General features: G+C 47.2%; 4 protein-coding genes across 6 annotated transcripts; 1 reads left to right on the top strand and 3 right to left on the bottom strand.

Annotated features, from left to right (window-relative positions):
* Window positions 1-694: 694 nt before the first annotated feature.
* LOC117858488 (U3 small nucleolar RNA-associated protein 5) lies at window positions 695-4,343 on the bottom strand. Of its 3 annotated transcripts, none has more exons than XM_034741561.2 (7): window positions 3,999-4,343; window positions 3,599-3,758; window positions 3,141-3,373; window positions 2,293-2,375; window positions 1,582-1,693; window positions 1,056-1,130; window positions 695-987 (listed from the first exon to the last, which is right to left on the bottom strand). In XM_034741561.2, the coding sequence occupies exons 2-7, from the start codon at window positions 3,714-3,716 to the stop codon at window positions 805-807; spliced, it is 804 nt and encodes a 267-aa protein (XP_034597452.1). In that variant the 5' UTR covers window positions 3,717-3,758; window positions 3,999-4,343; the 3' UTR covers window positions 695-804. The 3 variants fall into 3 exon arrangements, with proteins under 3 accessions (XP_034597452.1, XP_034597450.1, XP_034597451.1); XM_034741559.2 differs by having other exon boundaries at window positions 3,599-3,745; XM_034741560.2 differs by having other exon boundaries at window positions 3,599-3,742.
* Window positions 4,344-9,196: 4,853 nt separating this feature from the next.
* On the top strand, window positions 9,197-13,468 carry LOC117854705 (transcription factor GTE4). The gene is made up of 2 exons (XM_034736931.2): window positions 9,197-10,324; window positions 13,108-13,468. Exons 1-2 carry the CDS (start codon window positions 9,309-9,311, stop codon window positions 13,151-13,153), a joined length of 1,062 nt encoding a protein of 353 aa, XP_034592822.1. The 5' UTR covers window positions 9,197-9,308; the 3' UTR covers window positions 13,154-13,468.
* Window positions 13,469-18,979: 5,511 nt separating this feature from the next.
* On the bottom strand, window positions 18,980-20,308 carry LOC117856414 (probable receptor-like protein kinase At5g20050). The gene has a single exon (XM_034738788.1). It carries the CDS (start codon window positions 20,306-20,308, stop codon window positions 18,980-18,982), a length of 1,329 nt encoding a protein of 442 aa, XP_034594679.1.
* Window positions 20,309-21,235: 927 nt separating this feature from the next.
* LOC117854647 (uncharacterized) lies at window positions 21,236-22,807 on the bottom strand. Its single transcript, XM_034736877.1, has one exon. The coding sequence runs from the start codon at window positions 22,647-22,649 to the stop codon at window positions 21,492-21,494; it is 1,158 nt and encodes a 385-aa protein (XP_034592768.1). The 5' UTR covers window positions 22,650-22,807; the 3' UTR covers window positions 21,236-21,491.
* Between the last annotated feature and the right edge of the window lie 11 nt (window positions 22,808-22,818).

Here is a 22,818-nt window from a genome sequence, read left to right as displayed (position 1 = left end):
AGTAATCCATCCAATTAAGAAGAGTTATAAGGATACTTTGAACTTTTAGCATTACTACTACCTTGTCTAAAATTTTCTAAACTAACCGTTTTTGTTTTTTTGTTGTGAACGGAGGGAGTAGTTTTCTATAAGATCCTAGAACCATTTTTGCGAATGGAACGGTCTCCTAGACTCCATCGTAAGATGACAAACACAATATAAAGAGTTTGACGGATTTATGCTAATGAAAGTCATCTGATCTGAGATGACGAATTTGATGGGAATTTATTATATTATAAAGAAATAAAAGCAAACTGGAAAAGAATTGGACATCAGACGGTCACTAATAGAAAGAAAAAAAGGACCGTACTACGAAAAACGAGATCCGTTAAATCCGTTTTTCTCCTTTCGCCTTTCTATACCGATTTCAGTATTTAACTTAGGCTTCGCGAGATTAGGCACTAGGCTATCCTGTAGGCAAATGGCCAACAAAATATCGTGACCTGATACCATAGAGGCGATGGTTCCACACACACGTCACTCACTTTCCTGGCAAAATTTACCAAGATGATGTATGATGCAGTTTAGCAATAGATGCAATGAAGCTTCGCAAAGTACAAGCAAAACTATCATCAAAACTCGAAGCCTAGAATACTATATCCAGATTGAACCATGGGCCGACCCAACAAGTGAATCCGCAGATGTAACAATTGGCTAGGGCACAGTAATGTAAACCATCATCATAGAACTTGCAGTCGTCATGAGTTTCATGAATTCCACCTCAACAGGACGCATTTGAGAGCTCAGTCCTAGGGTACATGTCAATCAGTCACTCATGATCTCACTTCCATCGGAATGCTCAGAGGCATCAGTAACATCCCCTAGCTCTTCAGCCTCTTCCCCATCAGTTTCCATTGCATCGGCTTCAGACTCTTCATCATCAGTGTCCTTGTCCTCATAAATTATTGGTGGTGCTACCTCTTCATCATCAGCTTCATCATCAGCAATCTGGACCACAATACTAGTATCAATTGCAATTCCGAAACTGATCACTCCTTTATGGGAAGGAAACTTACCTCGCTGAAAAGGTAATCTAGGGTTGTAGAGAGTTGAAGTGCTGACTTGAATGTTGATGTTCTTGCATCAATAAGCTGGGGAAAAAGTTATAGCCAGTAACATCAGTGTCCAACAGTAAACATGTTATGATTGTTATGTGTAGCTGCACAAGGACCAAAAGAACCGGTATATAAGGTTTTGATGCTACATTGTTTTGTTGCAGATCAAACTCAGCATCATCACAGAAACAATATAGTATCTTGTGATGAGTAGAATATCTTTACTACAATGCAAGTTCGCTTTTCAGTGAGGCGGCCTATGCAAGCATTAATCATCAATGAATGAGCATATATACAAGTATTGGCATGCTGGGTTATATTAAGATTTTTTATAACTTCTTAGTGATAATGATATTCAAGCTGTTCAGCTGAGCTGCAGCGCAGCAGCAAGAATCACAGCCGAACAGAGTCATTACCCTGAGTCCCTGACAATCTTCAACAGCTATGAAGTTACTTCGTTTTACAGCAAGTGGAAAAAATTGTTAACCTGGTAGAGCGAGTTGAGCAAGGACAGAGAAGACTCCTGGGACACTATGCTGCTCATGTGTTGACTAAGTAAAGTTTGCAGCCATGGAAGTAAACAAACCAATACTGCGCCCCTGAGGAGGTAAAAAGACAGCTGTGTCAGATCAACAAATTTAAGAGTTCCACTAAAACATAGAAAAGTGCAGCATTAGCATCATCTGAGAATCCAGGATACTCCATCCCGAAAGGTAAACAAGTCACGACAATATGATCACACATCATTACAGGCTTACAGCACAGTAAGGAACTCAACAAGCAGAAAAACAGTCATTGAGATCAGGAGCTCGACAGATGCTCATAATACCAATGAACTCACAAATATAAATTATATACACATAATCATCTAGTCTCTAGAAAGCCATCCTTGTGCAATTATAAAACTAATTCCCAAACCCCAAGATTATGGCAATAATTGCAATAATTGAACATGTACACGAACAAACCAAGCGATGACAAGAATAAGAAAAATGATTAAAATTTCACAGGAAACCAAGCAAGTATTGAAAGAATCAGAAGGCCTGGTTCAGCATAAACATGTAATATAGTTGATGGTGCATGTGACCCATTAGGCCATCCCATACTCAATGAATTGAGTGTCTATATTACATGCACCACATAACATGTCCAAAATATTTACGTACTAAACTGACAAAATGCCTCCATAGAACATTACCTAGATTGTATTTGCAGTACGAAGAACTTGAGAAGCTTTACAACATCTGCTGGTGTTAGGAGTGATATAGATTTTGCGATAACCTGTGTGTAACCCAGCCGTAAAATTATGAGACATGACAAAGTAATACTCCACCAAGTTGAATCAAGATTAATTAACATAGTGTAATATCTGATGTTTGTCAGTAAGAATCTGAAAATTAATGAACTTCAGTAAATACATGGAGTAACCAATTTTCCTTTTCATTCTCGGTTACTGATATGGATTTTTGCTGAGCAATAAAAAAAATACACGAGAAACCATGCCCTATATGGTCTCGAAGACAAGAACACATTTGACATATAATATTACTAATAAAGTTAAAGCATCCAATTCATCATTCAGCCAAGTGCAATCATGACAGAATTCTAGTAACCTTTTAAAAGGAACACATGTATGGCTAGCATCACCTAAACTTGTATAAGCCAAACAAAAGTGTTTTCATACCTATAGACACAAAAAGGTGTCGTTTTGGACACTGACAACACTGTCTCCAAAAGAATTTTTAGCACTAATGCCAACTGTAATATATTTTCAAACCCAATAAAACTATACTACTATTAGAATATATTTTATTGAGATAAATGAATGCATATGGTTTGTACCTTTCCAATCTACAATCTTCAAAAGATATTGATAAGTCTATCTTCAAATGTTTGGTTGCATGTAATGTCAAAATAACAATTATCCGAGACTGGAGGGAGGAAATACTATCACCAGTGACAACAGGTATGAAATTGATCTCAGATTTGATAGTAGTACAACCAATACAGCATAGATGTTTTGAATATTGGCACAGAAAAGAATACCTTTTCATCTCTATTGTACAAGCAAGTTAGCAATGACATGTTATCATCAGCACGCAGAGCTTGCTTGAGCAAAATATGGACTGAATCTGCACTTGGTAGTGCCATAGCCAGTGTTTGCTCTTCAGTGCCCTTCCTTTCATTATCTCTATTGATCAAATCCAGAGTTGCTAGTTTTTCCCCAATAGTAGGTCCATCAAGATTGTACTCTGGCATTTCCTCATTGATGACTGTGTCTGAAATTTCCGAACAAAATGCAAAAGCAAGTTAATTAAAGAACTATAAAACAAAGGGTACCCTTAACTCTGTTCATTCATATTTAAAATAGTTGGTTCATGAAAAAATATCAATTTTTCAACCCCATAATGATACTACAAAAAGCTAGTTAATTGAAGATGTAAATGAAAGTCGTAAGAATTACAATTTTAAACAGGCGCTGAATTTAATAGGGCATGTCTCACCATTAGTAGAATCCAAAACAGATGATGACCTCGCCCTTGCTCTCCCTCTTTTCTTTGCACTTTCTTTTTTCTTTTCCTTTCCTTGTTGAGCAGGAATTGTTTTCTCTTGCATATCCATTTCTCCTAACTCCTTGCTATTCGCTACTGCTGCAAAGCATAACTGTTTACATCAATGGCATGCATAATGTTGTAAATGACCTTCGACTACCGTAGGTTGTAGCACTACAGCATAAGCATATAAGAAAACATGGATACATCTTTTCACATTATTGTAGTATATAGGTTTGAAACCAAGACGATAAAGGAATACTCACATCCGAAAAGCCACACGCAACACGGATACGGATAAGTGAATAGTGCATTTTCCAAAACTACACGATATGTGGATATGTTTTAGTACCTGGTGGGTGCTCTGCGCCGGCTTAGGGCCCTGCGGAGAACGAATAGCGCCGCCGTTCGCCCAGTCGTCGCCGCCAGGAAAGGAAGACCAAGTGAGGAGAGAGACTGAGGGAGAAGGGAACGGGGGAGACAAATAAAGGCACGCGCTGCGCCGTGCGGGTGGCTGCGGCAGTGATCCCGGCGTCCAGTGGTGAAAGGGAGGCCGGAGGCGGGAGGGGAGAGGAGGGGCCGTCGACTACCACGATCGAGCTCGGCCGAGGGGAGCGGCGGCGGCGGCAATAGATGGGGGCGGCCGGAGGGAGCAGCGCGGCGCGGCGGCTGGGGGTGAGCGGGGTGGGGCAAAATAATGGGGCTAGGGTTGGGCCGTTGGGGCAACACTCTTTTAGTACATGGGAGGCCCGGGCCGCCGCTCTGGGCCGTACCCCGGCCGCCCGTTAGACCCGCCAATCCTCTCTGGTTTACGGAAGCGTTACGTGGCTTGTTTGAGATTCGTACGAGTATCCTAAGCCATCGGATCTCATGCCCATCTCCCTCGACCCTAGTGAGCCTGCCATGGCGCCGTCGTCTCCATCTCCCACCCACGCCACTGGGCCTCCTCACCATCCCCACCGCCGGACCTCCTTGCCTCCCCACGTCGCCGAGCCCCGCACGCGCGACCTCCTTACCCCCCCGTGCTACCGGGCCCCACTGCCAGACCTCCTCCGCCGCGACTCCTCGCTTCCTTGCTCTGCCAGGCCCTGTCGCCTCCCCGCGCCGCCGGGGGATATTTAACTATTTGCCATCCTTACGGACGGCACATCTTCATTTGCCATCCTTACGGATGCGCTTACATATTTGTCATTCCTCTACAAACGAAGCAACATGTTTGCCATTTTCGCTGACGTGGCGCGCCAACTCACCCGTACCAGCGTGGATTGGGATGGGAAAAGACCAAAACGCCCCTGCCCTTTCTCTCGTGCCACCATTTCACACCTCCCCACCTCTCTCGCCTCCCTCCCCCTCCCATCCCCGCGCAACGCAGCAGACCACACACGCCGCCCAGAGATGTGGAGTTCTGACGCCGAGCTCGCCGCCGCCGCCGCATCCTCGTCTTCCTCCTCATCCACCACCTCCGCATCATCCCCTCCGCCATCCCTGCCTCCCACCGCTTCCCTCCTCCGCCGGCTGCGCAACCGCCGGTGCCGCCGCGCCAACATGCAGATCGTCCACTCCGCTGCGTGGAGGACATGTAGCGTGGGGTGCAGTGGGAGGCGGTGTGGCTAGGGCGGCGCAACGCGAGGCCCGTCCTGCTTGCCTCGGACGGCGGCGGCGTGGGGCAGGACGACGGGGTGGCCCGGTCCCGCAGCCTGATGGATGACGACCTCGAGGAGCTCAAGGGTTGCGCCGACTTGGGGTTCGAGTTCAGCTACGATGAGATCCCTGAGCTCCGTGGCACACTCCCAGCGCTCAAGCTCTGCTACTCCATGAGCCACTGCCTCCTCGATGACAAGCACCACCAGGCGGACTCCGCCCCCGATGCCGCCTTCGCCGCCGCCACGCTGGCCACAGGGACGAGCGGCGACGGCCAGCCCTCGATGAGCGCCGGCCACGGGGCGAGTGCCCGAAGGTTGAAGATGACCCCAAGACGTGAGTCCCACACATTAGTGGTGGAGAGAGAGAGAGAGGAAAGGGATAGCTAATAGGGATAAGGTAGGGGCGTTTTGGTCTTTTCCCATCCTGATCCACGCTGGCACGAGTGAGTTGGCGCGCTACGTCAGCGAAAATGACAAATATGTTGATTTGTTTGTAGAGGGATGGCAAATATGTAAGCGCATCCGTAAGGATGGCAAATGGAGAGGTGCCATCCGTAAGAATGGGAAATAGTTAAATATCCCCGCCGCGGGACCTCCTCCGCGACGCATCCTTGCCTCCCCACGTTGCCAGGCCCCGCCGTCGGCCCTCGCAGCTGAGCTTCGACGCTAGCCGTGTGCTACAGTCTCATGCGCCGCCACTCTAGGTAGCCCTGCGGCCCGAGTGCTCCACCACCGCCGTGCCAGCCGCCACGGCCCGCATTCGCCGCCGACCCCACCGCGCCGTCCGTAGCGGGCCACCCTTGCTGCCGCCGTCGGAGAGGAAGGCTAACTTTTTTTTTTTCAAAATGTTGAGGTAGGTTCTATGACATGTTGAAATAATTCTCTCCAGCTCATACCAAATGTTGAAGTTAGTATTTTTCAAAATGTTGACGCGTTTTTAAAAATATGTTGAATCCACTCTCCGTAAATGTTCATCCTCTCTTTAAAAAATGTTGGATCTATATTCTAAAATATTGAATTTATTTATCTATAAGTTGGACCTAATGAGCTTTAAAGCTATGTTACTTATCCAACACACGGAAGCTACTTAGGAGCCCCCGTTAGACCCCTGTTCCGCCATGTAACCTAGGGCAAATGAGTTGAATTTTCGTGCACTCTGCCGCAATGTTTAATTCTTGCCTCCAGCAACTCCTCTGCTCTGCTTTGTTGTATGTTGACAGGCGCTGAGCTCCTCGACGTGTGCTGGTGGTGTGAACAAGCTCGTCCCATGTCTCCTAGTGCTCTCATCTCTTTCTCTCGCTCTCGCACACATTGAATTGTCCGTCTTTATTGCTCGTTGGCGCTTCAGAACTCATCCAGGCACAGGCGCACAGCAACAGCAGCAGAGACTTGCCGCTCGTGGAGGCAATAATCATGCAGCGATGAGCGAGGTCTCCCGGTCGCCATTCATCGATTCTGGCCTTCATCTCCTTTTATCTCGTTGTGGCCTCGTGGGAGTCGCGTATTGGCATCTTCATCCTCCAGCCAGCACGCTTCAACTCACTGCTAGCACAAAGAGATCTGCCGGCCAATTTCGCCGTCCACGGTGAACCCCTGCTCCCTTCCTGTGTGTCTAGCTTCTCGTACTTCGGGCAAAATAGTGTCAAGTCAGGCTGCCTGGACAAGCAGTGGATTCATGTCCGTGTCGGCGTGCCTCTCCTCCTAGACTTGTCGTTCAACTCCAACCTCGTCGGCACTCGGCAGCTTGCCGGTAGCTCCTTGAAGGTTCCGAGTCTGAAAAAAATAGGAGCTGTCTACAGTGCACACGAGCATTTTTTTCTTCTGTCACACTTGAATTTGTGGCCATTGAATCTAAAATGAACGGCTCAAACCAATCCATCCATCCTTTTACCTCCCCTCCCACCCCCTTCCTTATTCACTCACGTGATCTCCGTCGCCATCCCCTAGCACCGGTGTGGCCCGCCTTCCTCCATCGCCCCTCCCTCCTCCCTCCCTCTCCTCGCCGTTCTCTCTGAGAGCTGCCGTTCACCCTTACCACCATCGCCGCCATCTCAACCACCCGTTCGCGCAAGTCGATGCCAGTGCTCGCCCCTCCGCCCGTCCATCGCCCAACTGGGGATCCACCGCTGCCCCAGCGGGCGCCCCGCCTCGCCGCCGTCTCGACCGCCACCACCGCCCGCTTCCTGCCACCCCGGATCTCCTTCTAGGTCCACTGGATACAGGTAACCCAAACTCCCAAACCTCGACCCTAAGAAGCTCGCCGGATCTTGCCAGAGGTGAAGAAGGGGAAGTGGTGGAAGAGGAAAAATTTAGGTGTGGAGGAGCTGATTTTTACTCGAATGTAGTATAGCAATCCAAAAAATATCGGCAACCTGAAACATCCGAAGACTCTGCACATTACTCCGTTGGGCATTAGCGGGAGTAATTATGGTCCGACCGGAGATATTCCATCTTCGATTGGTGACCTTGCATCATTGAGCTTGTGTGATCTGAGTAGCAGAAAGTTTCAAATTGAAGAGCTGTCGGCTGCGATCCGCATGCTGAAGTCACTATCCCACCGCAGGCCCAAGCATCGTGGTGAAGTCCCAAGCGCCAGTGGTGAAGTCAAAGAATATGCGAAGAGGGAATACGAACATCTATCATCGACAGATTGACATGTTAACATTTGCGTTAGTCAAAATAGTACTCTATCTTATTCTAGAGGTAGGTCGTTTAAAACATTGACGGGTCTCCTGTGTAACACTTTCACTTACAATTTCTATAAAAAAAATAATATCGTGAATAAAAAAGGTTTTATATTACAAGAGTATATTTCATGATGAATCTTGTGCATCTTTTCGTGTAGATCAAATTGACGACCGGATAGGAATAGGAGGGAGAAGTAGTAAGTACCCCTCCTTTCAGAAATATAAATGATGTTTTAAAGTTTTCTGAATTTATTGTTATTTTTAAACTCTGATTACTACATTTTATCATAATATATATAGCAAATCTATTCTGTTATAAAACAAATTTTCAAGATAAATACACTCAAATCACTTTCAAATATTCAAATTCAACATATAAAATGCATTATGTAGTCGAAATTTGAAATAAATATCTTCACACAACTTCGAAACGTCGCTTACTCCAGCACGCCATCCCAATCCAAGCTGGAAACTCCTTCGGAGCAAGATATAAAAGAAGACGAGGAGTAAGTACAAAAGGTGAAGGTGGTGGCTGGCTCTGCATTTGGCACTATTTATTTGTGAATGGTACAATATATAGTTACAGGTAGGTAGTTAAAGTTGAGTGGCCACTGGCCACTTAATATAGGTTACGGGCCTGTTTGGATGCAGGTGCTAGCGCCTGTCACATCGGATGTTTGGATATACTAAACATAGTCTAATTACAAAACTAATTGCACAGATGAAGTCTAATTCGCGAGACGAATCTATTAAGCCTAATTAGTCCATGATTTGACAATGTGGTGCTACATTAACCATTTGCTAATGATGGATTAATTAGGCTTAATAGATCCATCTCGCGAATTAGACTCCATTTGTGCAATTAATTTTATAATTAGCTTATATTTAATCCTCCTAATTAGCATCCGAACATCCGATGTGATCCTGCTAAAGTTTAGTATTCGTATCCAAACACCCCATGCAATTAGCAGGTGGTACCTTTGTTTCAAACTTCTCCTCATCTCCGGCATCATTTCCACACCGTTGACTGGACCATTTCAAAATTTTAGTCATCTAAAGTTGGAAGCCTTTAGTGTATAATGATATCCAATTCGGAGGAATTGCATCCTTGTGTGAACAGTAAAAAATTGATCACAAATGTAGAAATAAGTCAAACCTGGCGATGTAGTAAGTTACCAATCAGCGTGCTGCGTGCCAGATAAGCTCTCGGTAAGGCGGTAGAACTTGCCCGGTTGCCCCTTCGGCCAGATGTTCCGCGTCCGGTAGGGTTAGACTCGGGAGTCGGCCGTGAAATTCTCCTTCCCCCAAACTTGAAACGCCCAAAACCCACCGATGCCGCGCTCAACGCGCCCGCCGCCTGGCTTTTTCGACGAGTCCAGCCACCCGCGGCGGCGGACGGACGCTCCGTCTTCCGGAGGCGGCGCGGGGGGAGCTCCGGTAGGGTTAGAGTCGGGAGCCGGCCGAGGAATTCTCCCTCGCCCAAGCATGAAACCGCAAAACCCGCCGGTGTCGCGCCCCAAGCGCCCGCCGCCTGGATTTTTCGACGAGTCCAGGCACCTGCGGCGGCGGACGGACGCTCCGTCTTCTGGAAGCGGCGCGGGGGGAGCTCCGGTAGAGTTAGAGCCGGGAGGCGGCCGAGGAAATCTCCCTCGCCCAAACATGAAGCGCCCGCCGCCTGACTCTTTCGACGAGTCCAGGCACCCGCGGCAGCGGGCGGCGGCGGACACGGACGCCCCGTCTTCCGGAGGCGGCGCGGGCCGCTGCCGCGATCTCAGCCGCGCGTTCGGGCGCTGCCGCGCGCTCCTGGACCGCCTGCTGCGGGACGAGGACGGCTGGATATTCGCGGCCCCCGTGGACGCGCGCGCCCTCCGCCTCCGCGACTACTACACCGTCATCGCCGACCCCATGGACCTCGGCACCGTGCTCCGCCGCCTCGAGCGCCGCCGCTACGCCGACCCGCCCGCGTTCGCCGCCGACGTCCGCCTGACGTTCAGCAACGCCAAGTCCTACAACAACCCGGGCGACCCCGTGTACGAGAGCGCCGACGAGCTCTCCGGGATCTTCGAGGACGGCTGGGCCTCCATCCAAGCAGAGCTCCCGCCCCCACCGCCGACGGACGCCGAGCGCAAGCTGAAGTTCAGAGACGACCTGAAGGGGCTGCCGGTGGCCGCGCAGCGGACCGTGGCCGGGTTCCTGAAGGAGCGGGGTGCGTGCCAGCTGGAGAAGAGGGGGAAACTCGAGGTTGATCTGGGCAAGGCGGATGCCGCGACGCTGGATGAGCTTGACCGAGTGGTTGCCAAGCATCGCGCCGCTGATTCGGACGTGGTTGCCCCGAGCCCCGAATGCAGGTAATGTTTGTGGCTATGCCGGTCTGGTATTCTTTAATTGCGTGCTTTAGCATCATTTTGCGCACATGGAGACCATGAATTGCATTTATAATTCAGCAATCTTAGCAAATTTCCCCAAAATGCAATCTTTTCCCAATGCCAGTCAGCCATGATGGCTGTCTGTGACATACTTCCAGGATACAATGTTGCATGAATGATTGATCAGATTTCGATGATGTAGCTGCACGAAAGATTGTCCTTCATTGTGAAAAACTCTGGATTTACAATAGTTAGTTGAGTGTTTCTGGAATTTTAGAACTGTACTACGTTCATCTACGTACAATGCTATCTAGGATTTTATCTATTGAATTCTGGTTGGTGCCTTGATAGTCAATGATTAGCTGCAGTCCATCTAAATTACATGAACTCGAGCTTGGAAATTTTTGGTTGTGTGGATCCAGACAACCCTTGCTTCAGTTGGGTTGGGATTGTAGCATATTGTCCATTGTACTGCTTAGGAAAAATGGATCGGCTGTTTTATTATGGCCCTCCAACCATGCTTATGTGTCTTCTGAGCTATGGAACAGAAAATTCTTTGTTGTATGTGGTTTTCTTTAATGTGTTATGTTGCATACAACTTGCTCCAAACAAGCCATAGATGATAAGGGTGACTGGACAGGAGTCACACCTATTAGAGGTACATTGTAGAATATGATGATCTGAGTTTTCTTAATGTCACCCAAAGCACTTGTGCTTTATGATGCATTCTTTTTGTTCACTATCCTATGTCATGCTTCGCTGAAGATACACAGGCTGAAAGGGTCTGATAAATGAGTTTGCTCAGGCTAGATAGTATCATGCTCAAGAGGCATTGGCTGGCTGATTTGATGCTATTGTGAGCAATGCCATCTCGAAACTATCTGGCCATTTTGGTTGTTGCATAAACTAGCCTGAATCCATGTAATGGTACAAGTACAGTAAAATTCCTGCACAATTAGGTGCCAAAACAAAACTGCACCAATTAATAAACTGTAGAACAATATTGACTTCTATGCTTATCTGTGATTGTATCCTTTTATTGGTTGTCAAACATGTCCGTTTACCTTTCATCCAAGCATTGGTGTTATTCTAGTAAAGTGGTTTGCTGTCTTGATTAGTTCACCATCGTAATTGTTCTATATAATTGAGCAGAATGGATTTTAATCATTTTTAGGGTAAAAGAAGCTATAGCCTAGATTTGGGTGGTTATCACTTTATCAATCCTGGAATGAATATAGAGGGTACTGATTGACTGTATTCCCCTGTTCTTGTGCTGTTCAAATTGAACTACAAACACATCTTGAGAACTGCATGTTATTTAGAGCTGTTGTTGGTTGTTTAGGACCTTATTATCTTTTGTTTTTCAGAAAATTTATATCATATATAACATTTAATGGTTGTGTATAATACCATTAGGTCTGCCAACATACCAAATTGGGGGTGTTGTATCTTATGTCTTATGACAACCCTTATTGAAGTTTTAATTTTCTCTCTTTTCACGACTTACTGTATGTAGGAAAAGAGATTCTGGTTCCTTTCCAAGTTGGCTGGTCTATGGAAGCACACTGTTTTATGTGTTTCTTTTGTATACTCTGATCTCTAAAGAGTATTTGATTGGTTACTATTTAAAGAAACTGTGATCAGGGCCGGCCAATTTGAGAAACATATGTATTGTTTTCTTTTTCCAAGGATGCATAGCATGTCATCAACTTCTTTTTAAGCAATTGAAGATACATGCAGGGGATATAGTTTCCTTTGCCAAATGTTCTATCACAGTTTATGCTAATGCTACCACATGTTTTCTGAGCCCTTTTCTCCAAAGTTGTATTGGTGTAGCAGTATCCATCTTGCATATCATCTGATGCTTCATCTCGCGTATTATCTGAAGCTTCATCTCACATATTATCTGATGCTTCATTGTTTTTCCAATTCTCCTAGACTCCTAATTAGTTACATTTTGTAGCCAAGGGCATTGTTTGTACTATCTGTTGCGTACTTATTACATGTCTGAGGCACCAATTCGATCTCATGTCTCAGACTCAGTTTTTGTTGACATTCTCGAGAAATGCTGTTTGGTCTTTCTCAGTGCCTATGTGTACAAAGTAGTTGTGATAGCAAGTAATAAGAATGTCTAAGTGGCATGCTTTCATTTTAGTTGTGTGAATTAAATTAACTTTAAATTTGTTGTATCAATAGCAGAGTATACTCTCTTTTCCTGAGCTTTTAAACATGCGCATAGGGAATTATTCATAGGGAGTGCTTAATGTATTAGTGATTTCTCATCAAAATACTAGGCTTGAATTTAGTCTCTCATTTTCTGCTCAGAATTTATGACATTGTGTTATATGCTTCCTGATTTAAGTAGATGGAGCAGATACTAATATGGACGTCACATGTACAGCCAAAGTTAGGGCGTAGGCGTATAATGCATTGGAGTATATGAGGCATAACCTTTTTAAAGAGCATCCAAATTTTTATCTTGTCTTTTAGTTGCTCAAACTTGTCCGGTCATGCTATCTGCTTACTGACTTGAGAGATCTGAGCTAATTAATCTAGTTAACTTGGCTTTTGATATTCAAATTGGATTTGTTTTAATTGATTAGAAGGGGCTAGTGAATACGAAGCACATGTTTATGGTCTTATATTTTAGATGGTGAGGACGATGTTCTAATGTCTTCATTGAAGTATACAAGGCATATGCTGGCATCAAAAGCTTTTTTTTAATCTTTATCTTGGAACATAATGTTTACCCTCTTCGATTGCAGGAACCATGAGCGTGGTCAAACTGAAGGACCAAGCCCCAAAAGCTAAAGGCGATGCCTGGTTTTACATCAATAGCCTATTGTGTTGATCAAGCTGCTTTCTGTTCCTAGCATTGGTCATGCCTTAGTCCCAAATGCTGGTGGCTTGGACTGGACTTCAAGGCACCTTGTCATAGTTACTACAGATCTTCTATATATATTGGGGGTTTTCATTGGATAACCCTTTGTGGTAAAGTTGCCTTTTGTATTGGTGGTGGTGTCTTGCTAGCTGTTGTATGTTCGGAATTGAGTGTTTTGATCCTAAAATACTTTGGGGGATCAGGAACTCAGGAGGAATGGTAACAAAAAACGAAGGTTGGCTTAATTCTGTGATGTCGAAGTAATCTTGTTTTCATGCATAATTTTTGCACACTGTGGTCTACAGGTGGTGAATAGAGCGGAAAGTAATTCTTGCATATATTATATGCTAGTATGCATCTGAGACCAAACATGATGCGCCACTGATTACCTCAGTAGTGCTATAAAAGAAACTGGTGCTTACCTAGGAGAAACGTGAAGACCTCCATTTCAGTGAGTGGGTTGTGTATACTTGTATTGAGCTTCCGTGAACTAGCACTTGTTAAGTGTTTGCATGTTTACAACTTATTGCTGTTAACTTGTCCCGCTAAAAAGAAATAAGAGCCTTGGAGAACTCGGTAACGTTGTAGATTTTTGTGGCATTGACTCGTCTAGCTCCCTCTCAAAAATAAAACTGCTAATTTTGCATCCTCATGGAGTCATGGTAAGCATAGTATAACCTGTAGTAAGCCGATTTGTTCTGTGCCATTGCGAGACTCGCATGTTTAGTCTGTTGCTTGTTTTAAGTTTGCTGGGTTCATGCCACGGGTTCTTGAAAGTTTTTTTCACTTGTTTAGGTTGTACCTGTCGTCCGATTGATGGAGAGTGGACGTGAATAGTGTTAGTTCAAACCATTATTGACCAACGTCAGAAATTGGCACCCACATTTTCCTGCCAGAATCTATATGGCTTGTAAAAAGAACTTCGGCCCATTTGAGGCCCAAGGGCCGAATTCCGTTTTCTTAGACTATATATAGATACTGGCTGCCATACGAACGAACACGTTGCTTGCTGTGACAGACAATAATACATACACAAACATGTTTTCACTTAAACGGTTAGGAACTCCTAAAAAAGAAAGATGGAACCCGTAGAGTCAAGCTCAATTTGTGTTAAAAGAATTACTCCATTTGAAGTGAAATTTCGAAATACAAACTATTGAAATGAAGGGACGTTATTGCTAGTGCCACCGTTTTGCGCGCCTGGCGAGGAAAGAGGCTCCGTGAACTCCACGGCGGGCAACGGACTGCTCTCCGGCGGCAGATCGGCGGCGACACGCCCTTCGAGCATTTCCACAACCGTTACCATGCTGGGCCTGAGCTCCCGCTGGTGCTGGACGCAGCAGAGCGCCACCCTCACCACCGCCTCCACCTCTCCCTCGTCCACGTTCGCCATGGCCGCGTCCACCACCTCCATGAGCTTGCCCCGCGCCATCTTCTCCCGCACGACGCGCGCCAACAGGTCCGGCGTCTCGGACGAGTCCCTGCCGGCCTGGTATCCCCTGCGCCCGCCGACGAGCTCGAGGAGAGTCATGCCGTAGCTGTACACGTCGGACTTGGCGGACAGCGAGCTGAACCAGATCTCGGGCGCCATGTACCCGGGCGTGCCCCTCCCGCAGGTGTCGACGCTGGTCATGTCCTGGGCGATGGACATGGAGATGCCGAAGTCCGACACGTGTGCCCGGAGGCCGCCGTCGAGGAGGATGTTAGCCGGCTTGATGTCCAGGTGCAGGATCTGGCGGTGGCACTCGTGGTGGAGGTACGCGAGCGCCCTGGCGACGTCGACGGCGATGCGCCGCCGCGCCGGCCACGGCAAGAGGCGCCGCCGCTCCTCGCCGCCGAAGAGCCACCAGTCCAGCGACCCGTTCTCGAAGAACGGGTAGACCAGGTACTGCCCGTGGGCCTCGCCCGGCCCACCTTGCAGCAGGCAGTACCCCAGGAGCCGCACCAGGCTGCGCTGGTGCACGTTCGCCACGATGGAGATCTCCCTCAGGAAGTCCTCCTCGCCGACCGGCTTGTAGCTGGTCATCCGCTTGACGGCGACCGCCGTGCCGTCGTCGAGGACGCCTCGGAACACCTCGGCGGAGCCGCCGCGCCCAACCACGTCCCCGAAGTCCCCGGTCACGGCCCGGATCTCGTCGTACGAGAACTTCCGCGGCAGGTCCTCGATGAGGAGCTGCACGGGAGCAGTGCAGGCTGCTTCCGATTTCATCAGCGTCGTCGCAAGTGGCGCCTCCGGATCAGGAACTGGAGCTTTGCCACTAACACGGAGGCGCCGGAGACAGGCCTGCACGAGTCTGCAAATCTTCCAGATGCAGTATACCAACAGAGCCACGAGGTCGCAGTAGTACATGACATGCACGGGAGGGGACTTGGATTCCACGGGAGCAGTCCTCCTTCCCTTCACACTGGGAGCTGCCGCGAGGATCACGACAGCAAGGATACCAAGAAATACGCCGGAGACAATCCTCTCCGCCCGATCGGACGCGGTGCAGATGTATAGGCAAGCAAGGATAGCGTAGGACACTGATTGAAGAGCGATCGTTGTACCGAAGCTATGAAAAATTCCAGGAGTGATCAGAACGAGTAAGGTGAGCACAATGGCTACATGTAAAATGAACTTCACTATCTTCCACAACGCAGAGGCACAGGCGCAGCAGCAGCCTTGAGGTTGAGGAGGAGCTGCGGCGGAGTCATCCGGGCCTGACATGGCTGGGCACTCGCAAAAGGGAAAACAAATGGAAGAAATTGAAGATGCACGCTGCAACGACGGGAAATGCAGAGCTCTTAAGCTGCTGGCCTCTGGTTAGAGAAGAACGTCAACTAGTGCTGTACATAGACGGGATCAGTGGTTCTCGTCTTTAAACTTGACGTGTACTGGCTACAGTCTGACCAGGTAGCCTCAATCGGTAGACACATGTTGCAAACGAGTGGGGTGGTAAGAAAGCAGCAGCGTGAGCTGAAGGGGTCAAAGGAACAATCTGCTTTAGTATAAGCTGAGGTCAAAAGAAAGCGATCTCTAATTGTTTAGTAGACAACCGAGATAATATGAAAAACATCCTTTTCTTTTGTGAACATAGTGCAAAAAAAACGCAATAAAAATTCTAGAATCTAGAGGGTTTCCTCTCTTCCTCTTTATATTTTCTTATTATGAACAAGAACATTTAGAGTTATCTCCTTTAGAACACCGAAAGAAAATCGTGTTCATGTATTTTAGTAAAATTAAATAGATGCTTTATATATATGATATAAGTGTGTTTACTACCCCCTCACCATTATTTATGAATGATGGGAACGATTTTTGGAACCTATTTCAAAAATTTCAGAAAACCGCTAACAAGTCTGAACCTAACATAAAAATCGCAAAACATCAATGGCTTCTGATATTGTGCACTAACTATTGAAACCTTACAGCAACTTTTGGAAAATCAATACTTTCTGAAAGCCTCTGTAATCTGTAGTGGATGCTAACGAAAGATAGGGGTCTCTGGGATCAGTAGTCCCTTCAGTATAATTAGACCTTAGTCATCTATTTATATACCTCACTGGTATTATTGTAGGGTACGAAGTCAATAAAAATAGGTTGAGCAAATCTGATACTATATAGTATGCCCATTGTCCATACACATATAAGGACTTCCGGGAAAAAACAAGCAGCCGAGCGATTTTTTTCCTTTATGAATCGAAAACGATGTGCTACCATCCGATCCAATTGATAATTCCATTTCGATTGCTTGTAGGACCTGGTGTTTAGAGCAGTTGATGAGCCAATTGTACTTGTACCCAATTGGAGATTTCCTTTGTGCTACTCCAATCTGACTCTTCCGCCAAGACCTGGTCCTATATTGAGTCATAAATACCCTCGAAAAATATTGAGCATAAATGCTTTTGTAATTGTTGATGTTACACGTGGTCATGTTGCCGACAACCATAACACGCTCTCATTCTCATTGAATGTTAAGAGCAAGAGGGTACGATATTATGAGGTACTAGTATGATACGAACATCAAATTAGTGCAAATTCATTTTCACTAGGTCTAAGTATTTTAAAAAATCATACTTTTTTGCGTTTCTTTTCAAAATAATCATACTTTTTTTTACTTGTACGGACATCCGATACAAATTTTTTCATTGCACGCTCTGTTGCAACATCAAAACAAAACATATGCAACATCGAAAATCTATAATTGCACCATTGAAAAATATGCGAAAAAATGACTACATCGTTCGACTCTGGGATAGAAAATTCCCGTCGCAACATGAACACTATGTTTCATGCAACATTCACTGCGAAACATGCAGAAATAATAGTTGCAACATCGATGATTAACTATTGCAACATATGTCGAGCCGTCCAATTTTTTTAAGATTTTTTTTTAAGATTCCGGACGTCATTCTGTAGTATTACCGTTCCATAGGCAAGGAGTTGCCAAACACGAGTGGAGAGAAAACTAATAAGAAAAAGGTGCATTCCATCATTTTATACGTGCGTGTATGTATGTAAATGAGAACTATGCTACAAGATACTAACCAATGGAAATGTATATTTCGAATTACTTCTCATACATGTGTTTTTTGTAATAATGTTCAGTTACTAATGTAAGTCTTCTGCCCAGACCTAGTCCAGATGTGGTACTCAACCACCGAACATAAAACTGAATATGATGGTTGTATTCCCACGAATGTGGTACTCAAACCACAGAGAATTAAATTAAACAAACGACAGAAATGTACTCCTAAGGTTTTCTTTCAACTGTGTTATGGATTCTGTCAACATGTGAAATGAGGTCACACCTACTCTCAGCTACTCTCTGTATGAAGAGGTTGAGGGGTTCTTAGTATCTTAGCAGATAAAGAATGAAAAATGAGACCAAATATATTGCTAGGCCTAGGGGGACCTATCACCACGAACAGCAAAGCTCGCACAGTATTTCTACTAGAAAAAACAATTACTATCTTGCTGCGCCATTTTATAGGCTACTACTGCCTAAGACAGCATACTGTTCCCCTCTGTAATGCAGATGATCATGGTCCATCCATGGACCATGATGTTAAACCTAGATCATTATAAAAATATAAGTAACAACCTTTGATGGACTGGGATGCTAAACCTCCAATTCAAATGCATAACAAGTGGCTTTTAGAAAAAGGCATAACAAGTGTTGCAGTTCTAGGTATTTAAACATCTGTATGAAACCCCTATACATAATGACAAACTTGAAAGATTAGCAACATTAGCTTTTGTCAAAAGAGGGAGGGAACACCATGTAAAACCATGGGCCATGGCAACGATTAGGTGGCATCGAGTAATCAGTCATCTCTCAGTGTCAAACTTTGCAAACACATTTTTTCCAAAGTGGTGTGTATGTTATAGTTTGAAAATTGTTTCAGAGGACATCAACAACGACTTAATTAGTATCGACTTATCAAAGTTGTCAAACTTAAGTCAGATGGCTTAAAAATAAAAAATTTGGACCTGAAACGCTTAAAAGTATTGTATAGACGCTCCCTTTTTTTGGTTAAGTAAAGTTCAGCCCAGTTGACAGCCTCTTTCTTTAAGTCCAATACTTAGATAAGGTACTCTACTACTCTGTGAATCGAAAAATCATAAGTCAAGCTACATGTATTAAAAAACATAAATACATACTTGAATTGAAACTTCTAAAATATAAATTTTGAAATTAAGAGGCCTGATTGTCACGTCACCGTTCGATCGCGGCTGGCGAGGAAAGTGGCTCCATGAAATCCACCACAGATAGTCAGCTCTCCAGCGGGAGATCGACGGCGACACGGCCTTCGAGCATGTCCACAACCGTTAGCATGCTGGGCCTCACATCACGCCTGTGCTGGACGCAGCAGAGCGCCACCTTCACCACCGCCTCCACCTCCCCCTCGTCCACGTCCGCCATGGCCGCGTCCACCACCTCCATGAGCTCCCCACGCGCCGCCTTCTCCCTCACGACGCGCGCGAAGAGGTCCGGCGTCTCCGACGAGTCTCTGCCGGCCTCGAAACCTTTGCGCCCGCTGACGAGCTCGAGGAGAGTCACGCCGTAGCTGTACACGTCGGACTTGGCGGACAGCGAGCTGACCCATATCTCCGGCGCCATGTACCCGAGCGTGCCCCTGCCGCGGGTGTCGACGCTGGTCATGTCCTGGGCGATGGACATGGAGATGCCGAAGTCCGACACGTGCCCCCGGAGGCCGCCATCGAGGAGGATGTTGGCCGGCTTGATGTCGAGGTGCAATATCTGTCGGTGGCACTCGTGGTGGAGGTACGCGAGTGCCCTGGCGACGTCGACCGCGATGCGGCGCCGCGTCGGCCACGGCAGGAGGCACCGCCGCTCCTCGCCGCCGAACAGCCACCAGTCCAGCGAGCCGTGCTCGAAGAACGGGTAGACCAGGTACTGGCCGTGGCCGGCGACCCCGCGCGGGAGGCAGTATCCCAGGAGGCGCACCAGGCTGCGTTGGTGCACGTTCGCCACGATGGATATCTCTCGCAGGAAATCTTGCTCGCCGACGGGCTTGTCGCTGGTGATCCGCTTGACGGCGACCGCCATGCCGTCGTCGAGGAGGCCTCGGAACACTTCACCGGAGCCGCCGCGCCCCACCACGGTACCGAAGTCTCCGGTCATGGCACGGATATCGTCGTAAGAGAACTTCCTTGGCAGGTCCTCGATGTGGAACGTGGTCGGCTGCAGCACGGGAGTACTCGCACCACACCCTGCTGCTGCTGCTGCGTCTTCTTCTTTCTGTACCGGCGCGAGTGGCGCCTCCGCATCAGCAGCACGAGTGCGTCGCCGGCGACAAGCCTGCACGAGCCCACAAATCTTCCAGATGCAGTATACCAACAGAGCCACGAGATTGCAGCCGGCGATGACCGTCGCGGGAGCACTCTTGCCCTTGGGACTGGGAGCTGCCGCGACGATCACTAGAGCAACCACACCGAGAAATATTCCCGAAATGATCCTCTCCCTCCGGTCCGACGAGTTGTAGATGTACAGGCAAGCGATGAAAGCGTAGGTTACTGATTCGAGAGCAATGATTCCACCGGAGCTGTTGATGGATTCAACGAAACCAGGAGCAACCATGCCGAATAGGATACCTATGATTGCTACATGTAGAAGGACCTTGACTATCTTGCAGCACAACGCAGCGGCACCGGAACAGCAGCATCGTCGACCTCGAGGAGGAGCAGCACTAGAATCATGTGGACTTGACATGTGTGTACACTCGCAAACGAATAAGGGAAGAGGACATAGAAAGTAAGAAGAGGCAAAGGCTACAGGCTGAACAATCGGCTAATGTCAATGCTAGCTAGACGGGGAAGGTCAATAAATTGCGCGTCACCCTCGACGTGTGCTGTTGATTCTTTCAGTAAAAAACTGTCACTTGGGCACTAGGCTATAATCTGACCAGGTAGCATCAGTCCATTGTCCATATACACCCTCGACGAGAAGAAGTAATATTTGTTACTAGCTCAGCAGAAGATGTCAACGTTACTCTGTTCAGTAGTACTCCCTCCGTTCAAAAATGTAGGTCGTTTTAGCTTTTCTAGATACATAGATTTTACTATATATTGCAGATGCAAGCAAAATTTATGTATCTAATAAAGTCAAAACAATCTACATTTTGGAAGGGGAGCTCAACAGGAAGTGAAACTTTGAGGTGCTGACGATGGACGAAAGATGAAGCTGGCGTATACAGACATGTATTGTATAATCACAACCAACCTTTTATCTTATATTTGCTCATATCTAAGTAGAGTAAAATCTTTAGCCTATGTCTATATACACTGCTGCTTGAAGAAATATAAAAGAGTTCCAATAAACTTTTTAAGGACTATCATGTCTAGAGTATTGAATTGAATCTTATCAATACATTATAATTCGATGAAAGGATTACATGCATATTATTAATTATATCTTAAAGTTTTTAGAAAAATATCCAATCAAAACATGAGTGACACTTTTTGCAGGAGCTGAGGAAAAAGGTTACATTGTATTGCAATCGTGAGAAAAAAAAACAAAACAATAGTTTGCAGTACATAACTGGGCATTGCCACAAGGAGCCCTACTTTACATGCAGAGGCATTGCCACAGGGAGCCAAAGTTTGCATACTTGCGTATCACACTTCACAACTAGGACAACCAACATACATATAAGCAACCATCTTTCCATCTTGCCATCTGCTCCAGCATCATACATATAAGCAACAATCACAGTACATATTACAACAACTGGCCAGTTTCATATAGAGCATTACATTGTCGTTCAGGTTGTTGCAGCAAGTCCTGCCATCTGCCCAACCGACATTCCATGATCTTTGTAGAGATCAGAGCAGATAAAGGGCGTATCGAAAAACAAGCTTGTAAGATCTAAATCCTCCTCCTCTTTCCATAAATTAGTGTAATCATTCTTGTAAGGCATATAGGACTTCAGCAGCTTCTGCCTCGTACCCACCGAAATCACCCAAGCCTTTGCACCAGAGCGAGGCCCCCGCAGCACGAAATGGACAACATCAGAGTCGTGCTTGCTCACAACAGGGAACTCTGGCACCCAGCGCGGCAGAGGCGAATCACGGAATTCCTCGAGGGACCAGAGATCATCGACTTGGAGCACGTCGCCGTCCTTCTCCCACTCCAACTCCGGAGTCCTCAGAGTCCAAGAGGTGATGCAAAAACCAGAGCTTTTCTTCACACCAAACTGGCCATTGTCCACATCCACAAACTTGATAACGCCATTGCTGACCTCAACAGTCTTGTACGCCACGGGCATCTGGCGGCCATAGGAGTAGTCATGCGAGTCATCCCAGATCTCGATCCCGGGGAGCTGCACGAACCGGAGCTCGGGAAGATCGGAGAAGACGTCGCAGTACAGGATGCCGTGGTGGTAATCGACCCAGCACATGAATCCACGGAAGGAGAACACCTTGTCGGTGGTCCATGTAAGGGGATACAGCCTCTGTCCGAATCGAAGGGGATCGGGAGCTCCTTGACCTCCCATTGCTCCGTGGAAGACGAGAACCGCGAGAGCACGCCCACCTCGTCCCAGCTCGCGCCTTCCTCGCCGCGGACGATGCTCGAATGGAAGGCCGCCACGACGAACTCCCCGCCGAGGCAGGAAATGCCCGTGTGCCGGGCGTGGGCAGCCCAGTCGCCGAACTGGGGGAGAAGCCGCAGCGACGGCGTCACCGGGTGCGCCCTGTGCACGAAGAAGTTGTCCTGGTAGAAGGGCGGCGGGTCGCGGATGGCGACGACCGTGTGGATGAGGAGGAGGTCCCCGTCCGCGGCCAGCACCGTGGGGTCGTCGTAGAGCTCGGCATCGATGAGCATCTCGACGTAGGAGGAGGCCGGTGGCTCGGCAAGACGGAGGGAGACGCGACGTCCCCGCCATTGCTCGCAGCGCAGACAGTGGCGGGATCGGCGACATCTCCCATGAGGATGGTGGAATCGAACATCTCCCAGTCTGCGCCGATCGCCGGCGCCGCCGAGAAGGCAGCTGGAGGATGGCGAGATCGCGAGGCGGCGGTGGCGGCGGCCATGTCGTAGGAACTTTTTCTCGGAGGGATTTGGGAGAACCAACGATGCAGGGATTTGAA

This window comes from Setaria viridis, chromosome 5 (assembly GCF_005286985.2).
Source record: "Setaria viridis chromosome 5, Setaria_viridis_v4.0, whole genome shotgun sequence".
NCBI classification, from domain to species: domain Eukaryota; kingdom Viridiplantae; phylum Streptophyta; class Magnoliopsida; order Poales; family Poaceae; genus Setaria; species Setaria viridis.
Note: the sequence above shows the minus strand (reverse complement) of the source record. Positions and strands in the feature narration are given on the sequence as shown.